The following is a 13,963-nucleotide window of genomic DNA, read 5'->3' on the forward strand; positions in this document are numbered from 1 at the left end:
GGCGTTGTGGTTGCTGTTCCCAGGGTGGTGAGGACTACCCCGCGGGGAAGGCTTCAGGGGTTCTGGCTGAACAGGGGTCCCGGTGCCCAGGGGCAGAGCCCCTGGGTTGGAATCCTAACTCCAGACCATTGGCCGAGTGTGTCCCTGGGAGCTACCAGGAGCCACAGGTGAGGCTGATGGGATGGGCTTCTGGTGCAGCCTGAAAGGATGCCACGAAATGTCCAGGAGCTGCCCCGGAAGGGCCCTGGGCTGGGTGCTGCCCCTGCATCCCTTCCAGGCGGGGGCTCCCCTGGGTCCTCCGTGCCGTGGGCAGCTCTGGGTCTGGGAGCTGGCTTTGTGTGTGGGGCCCCTCCTCCCTGGAGAGAGGATCCTTTTGCAGTGATGTGCTGGGCAACCAGGGTCATGATCTTCAGTCTGATTGGAAACGTCTCTGCATTTGCCATTGTTTAATAGGAGCTGCCCGATTAAGATATTGATCTTAAGCCGTGTCGGTTTTTCCCATAACCACTCCTCCAGTGGCCACCTGCCTTCCGCTGTGACTGGTTTCCAGCATCGAGGTTCTCCTGCAGGGGCTGAGTGCAGTGGGGGCCGCCGGGGCTGGGGGAGTGGCCCAGGTGTGGGTGGGCTGAGATCTACAGTCAGGGTGAAGCCGGACGGTCCCTTGGGCTACAGCACCACTCTTTCTCATCGAGGACATAGAAATTCCTCCTAACTTTCCCACACTGTGTGTGTTGGGATCTGATAACACGATAATTCTGAGACGGATCACAAACAGCAAGGAATCACGCAAACATGAGGACTTCTCAGTATCACTGAGTACTGCTCTTTTAATCCAGAATACACGTGCGCTGGTATATTCAGAAATTAAGCATTTTTGTATTTTAGTCCTTCTAGATTTTTAATGTTATGGCAATGCGTCATCATGGCATAAGTTCTGAAAATTCTTTTTTTGTTGTTGTTTAGATTTTGTTTACTTATTTTTGCCAGAAAGAGAGAGAGAAAGTGAGTGCGTGCATATGGTATCATGACAGGGGCGGGGAGGGGCAGAGGGAAAGCGGAGTCTTTGCTGAGCTGGGAGCCCAGTGTGGGATTGCATCCCAGGACCCTGGGATCATGACGTGAGCTGAAGGCAGACGCTTCACGGACTGAGCCACCGAGGCATCCAGAAAATTCTTTTTTAAAAAAGATTTTATTTTTAAATCATCTCTACACCCACCGTGGGGCTTGAACTCACAACCTTGAGATCAGGAGTCATAGGCTCTACCTATTGAACCGGTCAGGTGCCCCCTGGAAATTCTTTTGATGCTAATTCCTTAAATATCCCTATTTCTTATTTGTATTTGCCTTTCTTCTCCAAAATATTCTTACTTATACCCATTGATGCCCCTTTGGTCAATTTCTTAATCATCCTCATCTTTGCCCCCTTTAAGGAAAAAAAAAAATCCTTTATTGATGTAATTGTGGTACCATGAAATCCACTCAGTAGATTTTAGCAGAGGCATGGGGTCATGTGACCATCAACACCAACAAAATACGGAGAGATTCCGTCCTTACCCCTTCTTCAGGGAATAATCCCTCCCTTCAACTTGGTTCTCGGCAACCTGCTTTTTCTTTTCTTTCTCCAGATTCCCCCGTCTTTTGTCCTTGGTGCTAATCACCCCAAAACAAGCCTAATAAGAAGCAAAGAACCTCCTGCTAATCCCTTGGGAGATTTCCGATGCGCTTCTCTGTTTCTTGTGGTCATTCCTGCCTGCTACATTCCATACATGCTTTGTGCAGGAGAGATACTGAACAGGGGCTGGCTGGCCCACGCTCACGTAGCTTGCTTTTCTCTCGTGCACGTGCAGACAGTCATAAAGACGCTCTCCATCTTAAGGGCAACCATAAACAAAGATATGAAATACAGACTTAATAAAATATAATATTAGAGTCTTCAGACTTCTCTGACAAAGGTATCTTAAACTGGAAACATGATTAAGCCATTTAAAAATGTTCTTTTGTTTGATGGAGTCTATAAAGTATCTATCTCAGCCAATTTTGTCTTTTTACACCGGCCAGGATTGACTTTCTTGTCTTGTGTCTGTGATCGATCCGCAGTGAGCATAGCTGTGGGCGTGTGGCCCGTGCTCCCACTTTGTCCTCCTGTGTGTTTCCTGACGACACTCCAGCAGGTGCACAGGGCCTGCCGGGGACACCCCTGCCTCTGCAGTTAGAGCTCGGGTTTCTTTTTAAACCCCAGTAAATGTCCTTGTGATTCAGGGCCCCTAGACGGGCTTCCAAGCCAGGGAGGCTGAGACGTAAAAACCTGATGTTGTGATCACCATGTGTGTCCTAGTGCATGGAGCAAACCTTCCTTGGTGTGGTTAGGGGGCCAGGGAGATCTGGAGACCCCCGCCCGCCCACCAGCTGTGCACCAGAAGTACATGCGGAGCCAGCTCTGAAGCCGGGGCAAAATCTTTCGATGTCATGCAAATGGAGTGAATTTTAGATTTTTAGTGGTATATATATATATATACATGTATATATATATATATATACATACACACATATATATGTATGTGTATATATACACACCCCACGCCACGACCCCACGCCTTTGCTACACACACATATATGTATGTATATATATATATATACATATCAACTACTTTTTAAAGCAGTTTTAGGTTCACTGCAATACGGAGGAGAAGGTACAAAGATTTCCCATGTGTCTCCTGCCCACCCCAATTATCCAGAGCCTTCCCAATTATAAACATTGAAGTACATTTTTAACAACTGTGACGTGTTCGGTAATCTAGAAAGCAGAGCCTGCCTGTGTGAGACGGGCCGTTTCTTCCCATCCAGCCTGGTACGTCCTGTGTAGTGGGTTCCCTTTGTGCCTCCGTCAAGAAAGTTCTGGATGTCAGTCCCTCAGGTTCATGAGCTCAGATGCCCGCATCCCACAGAGAGGGACGGCAATTTCTAGGAACCAAGGATTTCTGTAGAGTCTTCGCCTTCTGGTTTCCTTTGTGCCTCTCGTGTCCCAAGGAGCAGAAGCATCGGATCTGGGGTCACGACTGAGGCACATCAGGTGTCTCCTTACTCTCTGTCACTCTGCAAGAACGCCTGTTTCCGGGAGGTTGGCGACCTCAGTGTTTGCAGATTCCATAACAGCCCTTCTGCACCGTGAGCCCCCACGTGGGTTTGTCCTCCTTACAGACCAGATTCTGCGTTTTGGAGGCTTCCCTATGACAGGAGTGGCATGGTAGCTTCTTGCTTCTGACTGCCCGAGATGTGCAAGGCAGTCTGCTCCGTGGGGCGGCGAGAATGTGGCTCAGCCAGGCATTTCCACTGTACAGTGAATTTTCCTTTTCTCTTCATTTCTCATTGTTTCTTGAGGACGTGCCTTGAGACTCATTCAGTTCCCATTCCTCATGGTGCTGGTTCGGGTCCCCTGCCTGTCCCTGGCTTGAGTGAATTAGGACCCTGACATTTGCCAGCTGGTGGGTCCTCTCATTCTGTGACTCCTTCTGCATTTCTTGGTTGGCATTACACAGAAATGGGACACATTCCCTTCACCCTATTTACTTGTCTGTATCCATAAGGAGTCGTGGCTTCTTACTCTATGCACCGAGCTACGGTCTGCCGCGATCCTGTTCGCTTGGATGCTGGAATCCTACTGCATGTAGCCAACCTGGGTTTGGATCTTTAACATGTCCCCATGACATCTGCATGTCTTCTTGCTCTCTGACATAAGGGGGTGCTCTGGGCACACCGGGTGCATTCCTGCACCTGCAAGGGGGCCTGGCTGTCAGGTGCAGACCTGATCATGGGGTGCCACTGCTCCCTGCTCCCACCTGGCTGCGGCCTGGGGAGTCCCTGTTGCATGGCTCTTTTGTCTCCACACATTGAAAACCGGGAGCTCACCTCCACGTGGCCCCTCCAAGGCCCAGCCAGTCACACTGGGTTCATCCGGCGTCCCCTCTTCGTATGTGTCCCTCGCGCTCTGACTGGGCCATATGCACCTTCCATTTCTCAGGGTCTTCCCTTGTTTGCTCCCATCCACCTGCACATGGTTGATCTCCAGAAGCTGCTCAAACACCACCGCTCAATGACCCGCCTTTGGAACCTGGTTCCTCCCCTCCAGGGGCCATGGGTCCCTGTTTCAGAGTTGCCCTGGAGGCATGGGGTCTGGTGCTGGGACGGGTGATGGCCCCGAGAGTGTCTGTGTCCTTAATCCCCCGACCAGAGCTCATCCGCCGCACAGATCTCGTGCCAGGAAGGTGAAGGTCATCCTGGGTGGGGCGGTGTCATCAGAAGCCTGCCTGTTGGAAGGACATAGGAAGGTGTCGGATGGGAGGTGACGTCTTCGTGGAGAACACGGGCACCAGAGCCTGTAGACGCCACCAGGACCTGCGAAAGGCAAGAGGTGCATTCCCTCTTGGGGTGCACAGAAGGAACCAGCCCAGGACGTCCACAGTAGACTTTCGACTTCCAGAGCCAACCGAGGATAAATCGGCACTGCTTGAAGACCCCGTGTTTGCAGACATTTGTTACCACAGCCATAGGGAATGGACACGAGGTCCTCCAGATTGACAAAATCCCGCTGTGTGCTCCATGAGCTGCATCGGGGGACAGATCTGCCCGGACTGGCCAGTGACCCTCACGGTCCTTAGCACCAGAGCTCTCTCCATGGGTTTTACCATCTTAAAAGGCTTTCTTCTGGGGAGCTGATAAAACACACAGATGAGGTCAGGCTGTGGCTGAAGTTTGGGAATTCTTCCCGTGCCCTCATCGGTGGGACGATGCCGTCCCTGTCCCGCAGAGTGGGCTAGCCTCACGGATGCCGCCAGCGCTGCGCATCTCCCGGACGAAGTCCATCAAACTGACACTTTAAATGCAGTTGAGTCCGGGGGCTGAGACAATGTGACGAGGGGGTGGGCCTCACCCCGCGGCCTGAGGGATTGACTGCATACTCCGTGTGGAGCTGACCTCGGGCTGCCGTCAGGGCTCGCACCCCACAGCGCTCCTCAACTGGGAAAGCATCAGCCCCCAGACGAAGATTCCGGAAACTTTGCCTGTGCCACTTCTTGAGAACAAAGAGCAGAAATGCTACAGGCTGGGCCCTTCGGTTGTGCTCCTGCTGCAGTATAAGTCACTTCCACACCGGCCAGGGCCCTTGAGATTTTGTTTCTTCCCCCCGTTTTAGTGACACGCACTGTGGTGTGCAGTTAGGGCGTGCGACGTAATGATTTAGTGTGTGTCTGTGTTGTCCGGATGGCTGTCGGCAGCCCCGCCCACGTCCTCCCCTCCCACGGCCCCGCCCACGTCCTCACCTAGCATGGTCCCGCCCACATCCTCCCCCCCAACAGTCCCGCCCACATCCTCCCCTCCCATGGTCCCGCCCACATCCTTCCCCCCAACAGTCCTGCCCACATCCTCCCCTCCCATGGTCCCGCCCACATCCTCACCCCCAACGGTCCCGCCCACGTCCTCCCCTAGCAAGGTTCTTCTCTTCCGGAAAGAGCTTCCGTAACCTACTCTCTCGGCAGCGTTCAGCTGCAAAGCCCGGTGCTGCCAACCAGAGTCTCCACACCATGCATCAGCTCCCTGGGACTGACTCATAACCGCGCGTTTGTATCTTTTGACCCCCTGGACCCACGTCGGCCCCTGCGCTCCCCCAGCAACCAAGGGGTCTGTTCTCTGTTTCTTTGTTTCTTTTCTTCTTTTTAATATTCTACCTATAGCTGAGGTCATGGGGTATTTTTCTTTCTCTGTCTGACTTAGCACAACGCTCCACACAGTTTATCCACGTTATTGCAAATGACAAAAGTCCCTTCCTTTTTATGGTTGCATAATATTCCATCGCACGCACGTGTGTGTGCATGTATGTGCACGCGTGTGTGCACATGCACGTGTGTGTGCGTACACAGGCATATACCGCCTCTTCCGTATCCGCTCATCCATGGATGGACCCTCAGTCCTCGGGCTCGCTCCGCGTCTTGGCTGCTGAAACACGGGGAGCGGCTGCCTTTTCAATGCGGTGTTTTCACTTCCATCGGATAAACACCCAGACGTGGAATTGCTGGGTCACAGGGTAATTCTGTTTTTCAGGGTAATTCTGTTTTTCACTGTTTGAGGTCCCTCTGTACTGTTTTCCCGAGAGTCTGCACTGGTCCGCGTTCCCACCCACAGTGCACGTAGGGCTTCCTCTTCCCCACATCCTAGCGGACAGCTGTCATTTCTTGTCATTTGGGTGATAGCCATTCTGACGGGTCAGCTGGTTTCCCGTGGTATATTTGGTTTGCATTTTCCTGATGCTGAGAGATGGTGAGAGTGTTTTCATGTGTCTTTTGGCCGTCTGCATGTCTTTTTGGGTCAGCTGCCCATTTTTTTTAAAGATTTTTTTATTTGTTGGGAGAGAGAGAGAGAGAGCAAGGGTGAGCACGAGGACGGGCAGACAGAGAGGGAGAGGCTCAAGCAGACTCAACACTCAGCATGAAGGCCGACACAGGGCTCGATCCCATGACCTTGACATGGTGACCTGAGCCAAAATCAAATCAGATGCTCCACACAACTGAGCCATGCCATCACCCCGAAATAAAAATCTTTATAAATGCCCTGGTGGAACACTTCTCACTTGAGGCCTCAGGGCCCTCCTTGCAAGTGGGGGTAACGGTCCTGGTGTCACTGGTTGGGCTGCGAATTAATTGGGGTAACACATCATGGGCTTGCCCCTTCATACTTCCTCCTCCTCTTCCCACTTGGCTCTTCCCAAGACCAGGCGTCCGGAAGCTTCCCTTGGGTGAGCATGTTCTTTCTGCTCTAAAACACACTTCCTGCTTGCCATAGTTCTGTCCCGTATCTTATTATTAACATTTATTCTAAGGGGAAACTAAGTCAGAGAGGCAGAATCGCTTTCCCCAGGGGACACCCTGGCACCGTGCTGCGATTAGTTATTAATCAGTATTATTATTATTGGTGGTGGTGGTTCCCGTTGTGGCCTTGAGGCTTGTCTCTTTTCCTTGGGGTCTTACTGGGAATCCACGAGGTTATCTTACGAATACAAGTGAGCACACCAGATCTCATGAAACCTGCTGGCCCTTGACCTGGGCAGGACTCGGGATCTCTGTCAGCAGGATTCTGTCCCGAACGGAATATGCGTCTCTCCCTGCAGCCCTACTCGCTTGCTTCTTCTCTCCACAGCCCTCTCCCCATCTTCCCTGCAGGCTGGAGGCTCCTCCGGGCACCCAGGGACAGTCAGTGCCTTGTACTTATTTCCTTAAATAAGCCATTGGCTCAGTCAGAGGGGTGCTGTTTACAGACACCACAGTGCAGGCTGGGTGCCGGCCATCTTCCGCCGAACCTCAGCCGCTAGTTGTCGCCACCCCTGCTCCGGAGGCTGTGGAGGTGATGCTCTAGGCACTGGGTCCCCAGCCTGTGGGTGCGGAGCTGGTCCCACCTGCCGCAAGGAGCCTGGTGCTCAAGCCCGCACCCCAGCCTTGCCCACGGCGATGGTCGCTGCAGGGTTTTCATGCAGGAAATGCCCACCTCTCGCTTGCACCTGTCGAGGTCATGTTAGGGACGCCCTCTCACGCCTCCAAGGACCCCGTCGAACCTCCAGGTGTGGCTCTGGGGCTTGGATAGGTGTTCTGGCTCAGAGGGCGTCTCACTGCTCTCGCTGATGTGGGCCCAGTCCTCGGATCTGAACACACTGAAGCTGGGCTTGGGTTTCCAGCACCAGCTGAATAGGGACCTCAAGCCATTACCTACAAGCCAAACAGACTGCTCTGGGCGACATGGCACACCATGGGAAAGACACGTCCGGTGGGGGTTCTCACGCATGGCATCCCACATGCTGAATAAGCTGGGTCACCCAGTGTCTAGGATGCTGGTGCAGCCAGCCCCAAATTCACATTGTGCTGGGCACACATTCTTGGAACCTGCTGTGCTCTGCCTTCTCCTGCCCTTGGGTTGGACCGGCCTCTGCCCGTAAGTGCCCTGAGGTCCATGGTCAGCTTTCCTTCCCCTGTGCCCTGTGAGCAGCCTTACGAACAGTTTGCCACAAGCTGAGTGGCCTTGGCTCCAGGCCAGCACCACGAAAAGTAAACGATGTGTGTGAGAGCGTGGGGTATATTGTCATCACGACCTCGTCGGGTGACTGAAGCCAGGAAAAGCAACGTGTTGTGGAAATGAGTATGAATAATATGAAGCTCTCTTTTTAATGTTCCAAAAGGTGTTCCTGATGCTTTTGCAAGGTTCTAAGAAGCAGCCGGGGGCCGAGTTGGAGCCGCAGGACCAGAAGCCTCCAGAGCCTGCTCCTGGCTACTGTAAGTTCGCGGAATTGTTTGCATTTCTGCTGTGGGGAGAATGTCAGCATCCTTCTCTCGAAAGCCCTCGTGTGAAGGTCTGATAGAAAGGCCTGGAGAGGGTGACTGGAGAGACAGGGTATCGTTCAGGGGCAGAAAGCTGAGGGTTTCATCTTACCTTGTGTAAAACAATGGTGGGTTTACCGTGCGGCTTTCTCTCTTCTTCAGAACCCAATGTGTTACATTAGCAATTTCTTAACATGCAAAATCAGTCCCGAAAGGCGTGCATCTTTCCTCCCTTTGTTCCCCGAATCTAACCAATCCAGCCTGCATTCTTGGGGTGCATAGGATGTGCAGGCACGTTGCCAGGAGTGGGTTTACATGGAGAAAACCCCCATGAGAAAACTCCATTTGAGCCTCGCCTTCCTGGAGCGTCTGTCCATGCTGGAGCTCCGTGCAGACCAAGATGCTGAGGACCAGGTCTCCTGGCAAGCGCGTTCATGGACACTGCAGACCGGACTGATTCTGGGTTTGGTTTCTGGGTGTGTGCCTCCAGTTCCAATGAATCCAGGGCTGCTTGTGAGCAGTAACGCGCCCCGGAGCGCTGAGCTGGGCTCTGGAGGTGGGCGGGCAGTGGGACACATGTCCTCCTTGGGGGACTCCAGTCCACCAGCCACCCAGGGCCAGGGAGAAGCAACAAAAATTATATACATTAGGGGCATTGCGTCTGGGGTATGTCGTGTCACACACTCCCCAGCAGCATGGGACAGGTCCGTTTGCCCCGTGTCCCCTAGAGCTTGGTATTCCCGGGTTCAAAAAACAAAACTAAACAACCCAAAACAACGCTATTTTAAGCATTGTAACTGGTTTGCATGTTTCTCATTGTGTTTTTAAATTTTTTAAAAAAGTTATTTATCTGTTTATTTGACAGAGAGAGAGAGGGAGCACACGCATGTGCACACAAGCTGGGGGGTGGAGGGTTAGAGGGGCAGAGGGAGAGGGAGAAGCAGGCTCCCCTCTAAGCAGGAAGCCTGATGCGGAACTCAATCCCAAGACTGAGATCATGAGCTGAGCCAAAATCAAGAGATGGCCTCTTAACCGACTGAGCCACTCAGACACCTCTGTGTGCAAGCCTTTTGTGGGCATATATTTTTAGGGTGTAGGTGCCAAGGAGCCTTATTGCTGGATCGTATGTTTACCCGCGTGATGGATGGGGCTGCGGCACTGTTCTCTCCAGGGGCTGCACGCTTGACATGCCCCTAGCAGGACGCGCCTCCTGTGTCTGTCCTTGCACACCAGCTCTTGTGATCCCCTGTGCTCTGGACCGCAGACAGCTCTGTGGGGTGGGGTGCTGGCTCGCTGTGGTTGGACTTGCACTCTCCTCATGGCAAAGGATGTCGACTCTCCTTCCATGAGCTGGTGTTTGCACATCTTCTTGGGAGAAATGTCTCTTTGTATCTTTTATCCATTTTTAAGATTGGACTAATTTGATTTCTGGAGTTGCAAGAGTCTTTTATGATGAAATTGTAATAAGTGTGATGTGAACTGTGGGTTTTTCATAGACGCCTTTTATGAAGTTGTGGATGTTCCTATTTATTTTGGTTTGATGAGAGGTTTTATCATGCGAGGGTGGTGAGAATTGCCAAATGCCTTTTCTGCATCCATTGAGATGATTGTGGGTTTTTTGGCCTTCTTTATTGATGTGATATATTAGAAGAATTGAGTTTTAGATGGTGAAGCAGCATTCCATTCACCAATTCAGACCAGTTCCACTTGGTTTCATAGTACATAATTCTTTTAATAGACTGATGGATTTGATTCGTTAGTACTTTGTTGAGGTTTTTGAGTCTGTATTTGTAAGAAGTATTGGTATATAATTTTGTTGGTTTTGTTTTTCTGTTGATGTCTTTGCCTAGCATTGCTATTATGGTATAACTCACCCCCAAAATGAACTGAGAAGTCTTTCCTTCTCTTATATTTTTTGCAAGTGTTTGTGAAGAATTCATTCTTTAAATGTTTGGTAGAATTCACCAGTGAAGACATCTGGGCCTGAATTCTCTTTGTGGGTAGTTTATTTAAAAGTTAATTTTTTGGGGTACCTGGGTGGCAGGGTTGGTTAAGTGGCTGGCTCTTGGTTTGGGCTCAGGTCATGATCTCAGGGTTGTGAAATCAAGCCCCATGATGGGTTCTGTGCTCAGTGAGGAGATTCTCTCCACCCTTCTCCCTCTGTTCCTCCCCAACCCCCACACTTTTTCTCTTTCTCTCTCATGGATAAATAAATCTTTAAAAAATTAATATTTTAGTTTCTTTACTTATTATTCGTCTATTCAGGTTATGTATTTGTTCCTGAATCGGTTTCTATGTTTTGTGTCTTTCTAGGAAAGCATCCACGTCATGTACGGTGCCTGATTTATTGACCTATACCTGTCTATAGCATTCTTGCTAGTATTGATAATTATTAATAATATAATATATTGTGTTAAAATACATATTATTAATATAATATTATCATTATTAATAGCATTATTGATACCATTGATGATCCTTTTATTTAGCTGGGGTCCGTAGGAACAATCCTCTTTCATTTCTGAGTGTAAAAATGTACACCTTCTCTCTTTTTCTTGGTTCATATAGCTAACCTGTGGTCAGTGTTGTTTATCTTCTCAGGCAATCAGCTTCTATTTTCAGTGAGACTCTATTGGTTTTCTAGTTTCTAGGTCCCTGATTTCAGCTGTGATTTTTATTATTTCATTCCTTTGGCCCCCTTTAGATTTGTTTACTCTTTTTCTCCTGATTAGAGATATTTCTTCTTTTATACCAGTATTTACATCTATAAGTTCCCTTCTGCACACCACTTCCATGGGTCCCATAGTTTTGGGATCTCATATCTTCACTTTCATTTATCTACAAGTATTTACTAAATTTCCCTTTGGTTTCTTTTTTGGTTCATTGGTTTTTTTAAAGATTATGTTTTTATTTTTTAACATTAAAAAAAATAGTTATTTAAGTCATGTTCACACCCAACGTGGGGCTCAAACTCATGACCCTGAGATCAAGAGTCTCCAGCTCTTCCAACTGAGCCAGTCAAGCACTCCTGGGATTATGTTTTTAAATTTCCACATATTTGTGAGTTTCCCAAATTACTTTTTGTCATTAAAGTCTAATAGCATTCTACTGGACCAGTGGAAAAAATGTCATATCATTTTGAACCATTTTTTTAAATTTATTAAGGCTTGCGTTATGGGCTAGAATAATGGTCTATCTAGAGAGAGCTCCTTATACTCTTGAGAGGAATGTGTGTCTGTTGTGAAGGATGGTGTGATCTGTTGATGACCCTTGTGTCCACCTTGTCTACAAGGCTATTCAAACAGAAGAGCTCTGTCCTTGTTGATATTCTGGTTGCTTATCTTATCCATTAATGAAAGCTGCGTGATGTTGTTTCTGACTCATTGCTGGATTGCCTGTTCTGCCCGTTACTTCTGTAAGATTTTGTCTCATGTGTTTTTGGGTTCCTCAGTTGCACAAATATTACTTTTAATCTCTTCCTGATGGAAAGCTTTTTCATCTTTTTTGTAGTCATTTTCCTTGTTGTATTCTTCTTGATCCTTTTAGTCCATGCTCACACTGTATCTGATGAACCAGTTTCTCAAGAACTTCATGGAACTTCCTTGGATTCTGATAGTATTCCTCCATTAGCTCAATTCCAGACCATTTTGAGATCATTTCTTCTCTGTTTGTGGTTCTGCAGAGATGGTGGGGGGCAGAGGTGACCACACCATGAAACTTTCTAGAAACCTTCTGCTTTGGTTGAATAGGTCTCTGAGAAACAGTCATAGTTTTTATTCTATTTCTTTTGTAGAGAGTTTATTAGCAGAGGAGAATGTCAAATGTTGGGTAAATAAATTAGTGAATTGTTCATATTTATTTATTTACTCCTGGATTTACTGGGGTACGATATACCTGATATGGATTTCAGCATGTTCAGGTGTACAGTTCTGCGGCATCAGGTACGTTCACACTATTTTGCACCCATGACCACTATCTATCTCCAGAGCTCTTTTCCCTCCTCCAACTGAAATTGTACACAGTAATGACTAGCTCCCCCTCCCCCTCCTAACTGCGGGCCGCCACAATTCTACTTCTGGTCTGTATAAATTCCACTGCTCTAGATACCTCATACTAGAGGATTTGGACAATACTTTCTCTCTTGTGGTTGGCTTATTTCAACCAACGTAATGGCTTTAAGGTTCATCCACAGTATAGCTCATGTCTGAATTTATCAGATGGAGAAGATGGCATACGTGGGAAGGGTCCCAGAGTTTCCAGCCTCTCTGAGAGCCATTCTCCCTAAATTGCCAAGTGTTCATCAACCTGGAAGCTCTCTGAACACCATCCTTTGGGGGTTTATGGAAGCTTCATTACACAGGCATGACTGATGAAATCACAGGCCTTTGGTGATTGATCCAGCCCCTCTCCAGTCCCTGGATGTCAAGAGAAAGGGAATGAAATTTCCAACCCTGTAATTAGGTTGTGGTTCCCTGGTCCTTAGTTTGGTGAATTCCAGAAGTCACCTCATTAAGCCCATTGACATAACAACAGCACCCTGTTTCTTTAATCTCTTAGGAAAATCCAAAGGTCCTAGGAGTTCTGCAAGAAACAAGATGGACAAAGACCAAATACACACTTCATATTATAAATCACAGTATCACAATACCACCAACCCTTATCAGGGCTCTCTCTGGGCTCATTCATCTCTTTGGCAGAATTTAGTTCCTGGTGGTTTTAGGACTGAGGTCTGCATGTGTTCTTTGGCTGGCTGTTGGATTTGCTCTCAAGTTCCTAAAAGTCATCCTGGAATCATAGCCACATGGTCCCCCAGAACAGAACACGCCTCTTTAAGGTCAGAGGGGGAATCTCTGTTTTGATTAACCTAAAGTCAACAGATTAGAGAGTGAATAGATTTGCCAAAACTTTTCATCTTCTTCTGTACACTGTAATCATAGGAGTAAGAGCCACACATTCAAGGTCTTATCCACACTCAAAGGGAGGGGATTGGAACCTTCTATGAGGTAGGTATGATTGGGGGACCAATCATAGGCTTTTCCCTACTAAAACCATTATTACAATATGCTACACTGAATTCCCCTACATGCTTATTAGCCATTGAAATTTCTCATTTTATGACACGACTGCTGCTTACTTATGCTCATAAATTTTATATTTTTTGAAGAACAGTGTCTTAAATTTGGTTTGCTAGCTTCTAATGCTTACATCTTATCACAAATGGTGTATTTCTTGATAGCACAATTTGATGAATTTTTCCACGGTACACACCTGTGTCATCACCACCAGGTCAAGGTAGAGCATTCCCAGCACCTGGCTGGGACCCTCTGCCCTTTCCTAGTCAGACCCTATCCCCCAAACATGATGCTCTTACCTTCTGATAATCATGTGTTGCATTGGGCGTTATGTGAATGGCATCACCGTGAATCCGTGGGAGTCTGTTTTTCTTCGTATTTTATCTCTCAGATCCATTTATGTTTGTGCTTGTGTCATTTCTTCATAGTCACATTCTACTGTACATATCGTAATTTGTTTCTCTCTCTCCCTGTGTTAACAAATTTTACTTCAAATGGGCATACACGTTATTTTCTTTTTTTATTATTAGCGTTTTA

General features: G+C 48.4%; 1 protein-coding gene across 2 annotated transcripts in view; it reads left to right on the top strand.

Moving 5' to 3' along the window:
* The window catches only part of ABCA13 (ATP binding cassette subfamily A member 13), a 321,989-nt gene that overhangs the window by 171,612 nt on the left and 136,414 nt on the right, over positions 1–13,963 (top strand). For both annotated transcript variants that reach the window (XM_082692779.1, XM_082692780.1), the window contains exon 42: positions 8,216–8,309. In XM_082692779.1, the coding sequence (XP_082548905.1) occupies positions 8,216–8,309 (94 nt within the window). The remainder of the gene's footprint in view (positions 1–8,215; positions 8,310–13,963) is intronic.

The sequence above is a fragment of the Mustela nivalis genome (assembly GCF_964662115.1).
Source record: "Mustela nivalis genome assembly, chromosome: 12".
In the NCBI taxonomy this organism is placed as follows: domain Eukaryota; kingdom Metazoa; phylum Chordata; class Mammalia; order Carnivora; family Mustelidae; genus Mustela; species Mustela nivalis.